Here is an 8,841-nt window from a genome sequence, read left to right as displayed (position 1 = left end):
ATTGAATTCAGGGGGGGGGCATGGAAGCGGTGCCACTGAATTCAGGGGGGGGCGTGGAAGCGGTGCCATTGAATTCAATGCACCGCCACGCCCCCTCCGGCCCCAAAATGCGGGAAGAAGTTTCTTAGCGATCACGGTGCGTTCCAGCAAGCTACCGCTCTGGAACGCACACGCTTTCTGTATGAACAAGCCCTCAGATAGTTGTCACTGGAACAAGTGTCTCCATTAGAGGAGATCCCCTGGTAAAATTTGGGATTATCAGTTGCTTTCTGTCCCAGTGACAACGTTCCCCAAGTATATCAGAAAGGGGAAATCACCCCCGGCATCATCAGCCAGGAAACCAACATTTCCATTGGAGAAGAGCAGTGGCATCCCCCCATCCCCCCCCATTTCTTCTCCAGCGCCCGTCTCTTCGTGAATCTGTTTCATTTTTTTTGTATGCCCTAAATTGGAAGACAACATTATCTTTGTTTTTAAATCCTCATTAAGACACCTGGTCCCTGGGAATTAGTTATGCAGCGTAAACAGACCCGTTCCTCTTCTCTCCGTTGCTAGGCTAAGATGAAATCTGGAAATTTGCAGGCTGGGAAATATGCGGAGATGCAACACATTTTATTCGATGTGCAAATGCACAATTCTTCCGCCACCTTCACACACAACAGGAGACGTCTTGTTTCTGAGCCTTCCTGCGGAGAGGTCCGGGGGGTCACGCCGCTGTGGGGACTTGTAGCCGTATTGCCGCCGCTGCTCTCTCCGCACAGTAATAGCTGATGCGTCTCTGCGGGGGAATGCGTTATGTCTAAGCAATATTAGTGCGAAATTAAAATTGTGCCCCCTTTGCCGTTGCAGATGAGCTGACCCTGCAGGGCCCGGTGTTCACCCAGGAGCCATCCAATATTGTCTTTCCTCTGGACTCCGAAGATCGGACGTTGCGGCTTGTGTGTGAGGCTCAGGGCCACCCCAAACCTGTCACGCGGTAGGTACCTGTGCTGTGGTGTATAAGCTGGCTCACGTTGTCTGTGAAGGTTTTCATATATCCAGGTCATGGTATAGATAGTAGTAGTCGGTGTTGAAGATGTTCACCATACCAGGAACATACCCCAGCATTTATACCCCCACCATACCAGGAACATACCCCAGCATTTATATCCCCACCATACCAGGAACATACCCCAGCATTTATATCCCCACCATACCAGGAACATACCCCAGCATTTATATCCCCACCATACCAGGAACATACCCCAGCATTTATATCCCCACCATACCAGGAACATACCCCAGCATTTATATCCCCACCATACCAGGAACATACCCCAGCATTTATATCCCCACCATACCAGGAACATACCCCAGCATTTATATCCCCACCATACCAGGAACATACCCCAGCATTTATATCCCCACCATACCAGGAACATACCCCAGCATTTATATCCCCACCATACCAGGAACATACCCCAGCATTTATATCCCCACCATACCAGGAACATACCCCAGCATTTATATCCCCACCATACCAGGAACATACCCCAGCATTTATATCCCCACCATACCAGGAACATACCCCAGCATTTATATCCCCACCATACCAGGAACATACCCCAGCATTTATATCCCCACCATACCAGGAACATACCCCAGCATTTATATCCCCACCATACCAGGAACATACCCCAGCATTTATATCCCCACCATACCAGGAACATACCCCAGCATTTATATCCCCACCATACCAGGAACATACCCCAGCATTTATATCCCCACCATACCAGGAACATACCCCAGCATTTATATCCCCACCATACCAGGAACATACCCCAGCATTTATATCCCCACCATACCAGGAACATACCCCAGCATTTATATCCCCACCATACCAGGAACATACCCCAGCATTTATATCCCCACCATACCAGGAACATACCCCAGCATTTATATCCCCACCATACCAGGAACATACCCCAGCATTTATATCCCCACCATACCAGGAACATACCCCAGCATTTATATCCCCACCATACCAGGAACATACCCCAGCATTTATATCCCCACCATACCAGGAACATACTCCAGCAATTCTACCCCACCATACCAGGAACATACCCCAGCATTTATACTCCCACCATACCAGGAACATACCGCAGCATTTATACCCCTACCATACCAGGGACATACTCCAGCAATTCTACCCCACCAAACCAGGAGGGGGACACCACGCAGTGACATCATCGTTCACGCGCATGATGACATCACACACTGTACCGCTGTTACCTACCGGCGGCCATCTTGACCGAGTGCCCAATTTTTCAGAGGGGGGGTTGACACCAAAATGACTGTCAGTCATTTTGGTGTCACCCCTTCAATGGTGTCACCCTGTGTGCGGGCCGCACCCCCTGCAGCCCCCCTTGTGACGCCACTGCTAACATGTATAATGCTGTTTTAAATTCTCTACCCCAATGTTTTACCAACGGTTCACATATTGTAAATCGAAGGATTAAGACCGAAACAGACTTCCTGGCACCAAGGATGGGATTATGTAACTACAACAGGGAGGTTCATCAACTTTTATACCTCCCATCCTGTTCTTGGACAACCAACAACTACACATTCCATGGTGATTGGATGATGGTGTCTGTGCTACCTGTGTGGATATATATGGCGGTGTATCTTGCTGATACTCATTAGAACCGATGAAGTGGTTTGGAGAATATTCAACATTACAGAACATGTCCAGCTGAATTTGACTATTTCTAGCTATACTGTCTCATGATGAGGGCGTTACACCAGCAATTTTTAATCTTGCAGTTAGTGCCGCTATACCCATCTGCCATTGATAGCTTGCCTTGCATTTTTCTGCAGATTTGCAGTTATCTGACTAAATGACTGCCGTCCTTTGCTAAAAATATTGTCTCATCATGAGAAAGTACTTGTGACTAATCTCCGAACCTCTGTAGACTTTAATGGAAGTTGGAGAGTAATCAGGCAATCATTCATGAGATTTATGTTTGTTTTTTAAGCATAACCCTACAATATTGAAGAGGGACTCTGAGAACCAAATAGACAGTTCAGCTACATCTAGGTGAAGATTTATAATTCTGCTCAGCCAGTTTTAGAATCCAGACGTCTCTACACATAGGAAAGTGGATAGGTAGCTGGACCCTAGGCTTGTCCTATTGGTATTACTATACAAACGATACAATAGTATTATAATGGAGTTGGTACAGGTTACCGATACAATAGTATTATAATGGAGTTAGTACAGGTTACCTATACAATAGTATTATAATGGAGTTGGTACAGGTTACCGATACAATAGTATTATAATGGAGTTGGTACAGGTTATCGATACAATAGTATTATAATGGAGTTAGTACAGGTTACCGATACAATAGTATTATAATGGAGTTGGTACAGGTTACCGATACAATAGTATTATAATGGAGTTAGTACAGGTTACCTGGTTACCAAGCTGGCAGCTTCTACACACCAGAGGATTCACACAATTTCCTTGGTTGGCAGTGCAAAACAACACATCTGAGACTGAAGCTCCACACCACAAGATAATAGTCCAGATACAATTTTATTCGAACGTAGGATCGGGCAGAAGATCAAAAGAGGAAGCCAATACGTTTTTGGGGTCCAAAATCGCCCCCTTCATCGGAGTGTAAAGAGGAACTTTACCCACCAATTGAACAGTTACTTTTAAGGCATGCCAACTGTCAAGGTTGCCAGAGTGCTCATGTCCGCTCTCAACTGAACTTTCAAGCCCTCATATGACTGGTGCCATACAAGATCACATGTGGAGCACCATGGCAACTGCAATCTAAATAGAGGTTAAGATGGCACCTCCCAAGGATAAGAGCTTGTAGCTCAGTTGTAAAGATGCAAAACAATATATATGGACTTATATGAGGGTATATGAGGGTGTTTTGACCAGTATAATGTCAGGCACCGGACTCGTCAACAGCTGGTTTGGCAGCAACCTTTAGATTTCACAAAACCTGTACTGCTTCATACAACAGATCTAAGATTGAAGCACTACAGAAACATGTTGCCATCAACCCACCTGCTGACGAGTCCCTGCGCTTGATAATATACTGGTCAAAACACCACCGACATTGTACCCTCAATTAAGTCCATATACAGTATATTGTTTCTCCCCTTCAAGCCCTGATGAAGGGTGTGATTTCAGACCCAAAAACACGTTGGATTCTGCTTATGGGCTTCTACCTAACCCTACATTGGTCCAGTACTACCTATCGATTGTCAGTTAGCCCTGAAGAAGGGGGAGATCTTTGAACCTTCCTTGACTTCCTCTTTTGATCTTCTACCTGACCCTACATTGGTCCATTGCTCCCTATCGCTTTTCACCTAGCCCTGCAGGGAGATCTTTGAACCCTTGTTGACTTCCAATTTTGATCATCTACCTGACCCTACACTGGAATAAAACTGGACCTGGCCCATTTACTTGTAGTGTGGAGCTTTAATCCATTGCTTTGCACTGCCCAGTCAGCTAACCACAGTACTATTTCCTGCTTTGCCAGCTCTGTGTCTTTAGCCTGCCCATTGGACAGTAATCTGCCATTATCCAAATCTCCATTGAGCAGGCTGGTGACACAGGAAACTGTAAAGCTAAAGCAAAAGATATTGCTGTCACTCTCCACCTCTTCTGTCTGGCGGGAATGTCTGGGTCACAAGACTAAAGAGAAGTTGGGGTAAGGCACTGGACTCAAATCTGTAACCTGTAAAAATAAATAATTGGTTGAGCCCTATGGCTCGGATTTGGCAGCTCTCCACATAGCAGGAGACTCCCCAAAAGGAAGGGGTCACCCAAATTGCAAAATCCATGTAAATATGAGTACCAAAATGTATCTCAAGAGTCCAGAATTATTTATTGTGATCATCATACATTATAACCGGAAGGTAAAAGGCATCCGACGCATTTTGGGGATCACAGATCCACCTTCATCAGAACCTAAACAATATAACAAAAAGTATCTATTGGATTCCAAACAAAAGCTCCTGGATAGAAATCTCTGCAGGAGAAAATTATTAGGTTGTTGTACCCAGGGCCGGATTTCCCACAAGGCCAACCAAGGCCCAGCCTCGGGGCAGCAGGGAGTAGAGGGACAGCAGGGATGTGAAATTCCTATATCCCGATTCCCGGGACATGCAGTTCCGGGCGCCGGGCGGGTAGTTGTTTTCTATATTTAGCCCGGCTTTGGGCAAGCAGAACTAAATGTACAGCGGGGAAGCCGCCACTTGTTTTGTACAAGTGATCCCAGCGATGTCGCCGAGGTCACAGGTATGCAGTCTGCAGGTCTTCCATTCTCCATGGGGGGGTTGGCGGGTAGGGGGGGTGCACTGAGGAGCCTGGCCTTGGGGCAGCAGAGAGATTAAATCTGGCCATGGTTGTACCGACATATCAGGTCAAGGGCTGCGGTCCTGCAACACTGAGGAAGGGGAATAGGTGTCCCCCGAAATGCATTGGTTACCTTTTGCCTTCCTGTCGTGACTTTGGTGCTTTCTTTTAGCTTATTTATACATGTGCTACAAAACTAGCTGAACTAGCTACTTTGACATGTAAAAATCATCACATGTATGTCTTTGTTTTATGTATTTAACTAATTTTCTGAAGTTTCCTGAATTTTATAAGATGAGTCTTTCAGCAATTGTCCATAAATCTGGAACAGCAGCAATAAGCAGTTTTGTGTTTTGGAGATTTTATTTTACCCTCTGAGTTTAAATATGCCTTGTGTGGCCCTCACCTGACTCATATGGGCCCTTGATTAAAGGGTCATGTGATCACCTTACCGCACGTCAGACCCACCACATATTTTTCATCTTCTTGATTGGCTGAGCACCTTTGTGTCTTCTGATATATCTGCAGGTGGAGAGTGAACGGCACCCTTTTAGATGAAGCCCAGGATTATCGCTACCGAATTCTAGACAGAAGTTTGATCATCAATTCTCCGGATCGGGACCGAGATGTCGGCATCTTTCAATGTGAAGCCACCAATTCGGTGGGGACCATCCTGAGCCGCAAGGCTAGCCTCCAGTTCGCTTGTGAGTGACAGATTTTTCTCTCCGTTCAGTGTAGGGATCGATCGATAAACACCATGCAATAAGGCTTTACCTTGTGGCGATTTAGGACAGTCATAGTGGCTGCTGATTGGTGGCTGTGGAGAAAGCAATTGTCACAGACCTGTTTTCCTGTGGTGCTTCCCTCCCAATGTTCTGTATATCGGTATGGCACGGCGGGTACACACACCTGTCACTGAAGCATTGCATTATACCACTTAAAGCTTACTTGTGATTGGCACAACTGGGGGTTGTGGGGGGTTGTAGGTATCTGTTGGTGTTGTCCATCCAGAGAAAGGTGAGAGGGTGGATGGGGAGCATTGGGGGGATGGGGGGTTGCCGGTGGTGAAGGTTCTGTTGGAGGGTCCAGATTGCCGGCCAGAGCATCCCGCTCAGCTCCTGGAAACTGGTGACATCACTTGTTGCCAAGAGCTGGACAGGGTGCCGACCACAGCATCCCAGGTCTGTTAGCTCTGGACAGAAAGTAGCTTGCCCTCCCCCAATGTAACCCAAAGAGATGCCGCTTGAGCCAAAAGCCTCAGGCTGCCTCATTGTAGGGATCACGACCCACATTTCGCCCACCCACTTTCTGGCTGTGTGCTCTCAAATTACATCTACTTTATGATTGCTCCTACCCAGACACCACCTCTAAATATGAAGGGACTGCCTTCCACGCCCACTTTACAGATTGTTCCCGCCACAACCCTGCCTCTAAAAATGTGGAGACTGCGTATTTGCGTCCCTGATTCCCACAAGTAACGCCCTTTTGAGTTACTACACATGCGCAGTAATGGGGGACAGTTGGCATCAGAGACCATCTTTGGCTTGGTTTTGGAGAGTGGCAAGGAAACACACGCCACTCCCCGTCTGTTGCATTCTTACCAACATTATGATCCCGTATCCTGCATTTCCTCCGCCCACTTGAAGGGTCGGTCCTGCCCAGACCCCACCTCTAAATATACAGAGACCTCCCATCACAACTTTGTGGGGTTGATCCTGTCCAGACCCCACCTCTAAATATGCATGGACCGCCCACTCACGGCAGCAATCCCCGCAATAAATTAAAACTCTAATAGGGTTGATTAGTTGGGTGGATTGGTTCACTTCGATCTTCCATTAAAATGTATAAAAAAGGACATAAATGTCATATATTGCAGCTTACCAGTCCTTATATGTGGTGGCTGAATTTATTTTCTTTTTTCTTTCCCTTTTTTTTGGTGATTCGGCCAATAGCGAACTTCCTGTCCTAATGTGACAACGCTCACCCACTGTACTGTATCTATGGAGAAGCTGTGTTGTCACTCTGGGGCAGGACCCAGATAGCAAGGATAACTTGCCACAAACTTGTGTCAGGGTTAAATTGTAATTTTTGTTACCTTGCTGCACACATTCCTGGCCGGTTGTAGACTCGCAGAACACTCGCAGCACAAGTTCTAGGCGACACTTTTTGAATTTGTAGCAAATTTGCTTGGCAAGTCTACAGCAAGAGTCCTGCAGGTCTTAGCGAGAGCTCTGCAAGCTCGCTGGTCTGGAGACTTGCAATGCAGACTCGCTGTAATTGTGCAACAAAATTGTGAAGCTCGGCAAGTCTGCAATAGTTTAGCGAGTTATTTTTCAAACTTGCAGCACAATTGCTTGCTATCTGGGGACTACAGGAGACCCACCTTGCCTGTTTTCCATACATGGAAATGTCCTGTAGTCTGCTGAGATAGCTGGTAACAGTATTGATTGATTAGAGCTCAGCATGGATGGGGAGCACAGGCAGGGCCGGTGCTAGACTATTTTGCGCCCTAGGCAAGACCAGCTACTTGCACCCCCACCCCCCCCCTCCCGTGGCACAACCCCCAATCTCCTGCGGGTTAGCTTCTGCAGGTGACAGGTGGATGTAATGTAATTTGAAATAGCCAATAGCAGACTGGCTATTGAAACTCCACCCACTGAGCAGAGGCGCAAACCAGAGAGAGAAAGTTGTCTCTCAGTTACTCTCCTCTGCTCAGTGGGCGGGTGGAAAAGCCAGCCTGCTATTGGCTTTTGTAATTTGAAATAGACGGGGGTGCCGTGGGGGGGTGAATGTTCAAGGCTGCGCCCTAGGTTTCAGTGCACCCCAGGCGGCTGCCTAGTTTGCCTAGTGGCAGCACCGGCCCTGAGTCGCAGGAAGTGATCAGCACACTGGATTCCTGTCAGGATTAACAGATATAACAAAACACATTCAATGGTACTGTATATTTAACAGGGAGCCAATAGGAGAATTGTATTGTTGGGTTTTCACACAGTTTAAGTAAACATTGTTCTCCTTCCCTTTCCTGTATCTGTTGGGTTTTGGTTATCGGTGACTGGAGTTGCTAGGAGACTTCGGCAACGTGTCCGCTATCCCTTCAGCCCGTCCCTCCACACTTAATTTCCTGCCCCCCTCCTCCCTGCTGGACTGCGGCTAATTAAATGATCAGCACGAGATTGAGTTCAGGTCAATTAATTAGGAAATATTTGTAGCGGTGACAGTCACATTACATTATGGCTCTTTTTTTTTTTTTTACATCAACAAATCAAAGGAAGACGTCGGAGTCCTCCCTCCTGCCCGCGGCAAGGCGACGGAGGGGCCCCCTGAAAAATGACACATTCCGACATCCGCTCAGCTGTCAGCCGCGACATCAAACAGCAGGGCAGGGGCAGAGACGTGCTGCGACGGAATAACACACAGCAGACGAGGACGCGAGACCTACTAAAGAGCGCAACAACGAGACAGTCAGGGGTGGGGGG

At 47.1% G+C, this 8,841-nt stretch overlaps 1 protein-coding gene across 1 annotated transcript in view; it reads left to right on the top strand.

The window, feature by feature from the left end:
- Nucleotides 1-8,841, top strand: part of CNTN4 (contactin 4) — a 122,150-nt gene that overhangs the window by 62,528 nt on the left and 50,781 nt on the right. The window contains exons 3-4 of the mRNA XM_018571640.1: nt 850-976; nt 5,894-6,069. Coding sequence (XP_018427142.1) covers nt 850-976; nt 5,894-6,069 — 303 coding nt within the window. The remainder of the gene's footprint in view (nt 1-849; nt 977-5,893; nt 6,070-8,841) is intronic.

The sequence above is a fragment of the Nanorana parkeri genome, unplaced genomic scaffold (genome assembly GCF_000935625.1).
Source record: "Nanorana parkeri isolate BGI_ZX_2015 unplaced genomic scaffold, ASM93562v1 scaffold1798, whole genome shotgun sequence".
Lineage (NCBI taxonomy): Eukaryota > Metazoa > Chordata > Amphibia > Anura > Dicroglossidae > Nanorana > Nanorana parkeri.
The sequence above is the reverse complement of the archived record's forward strand: the minus strand, read 5'-3'. Positions and strand labels throughout refer to the sequence as shown.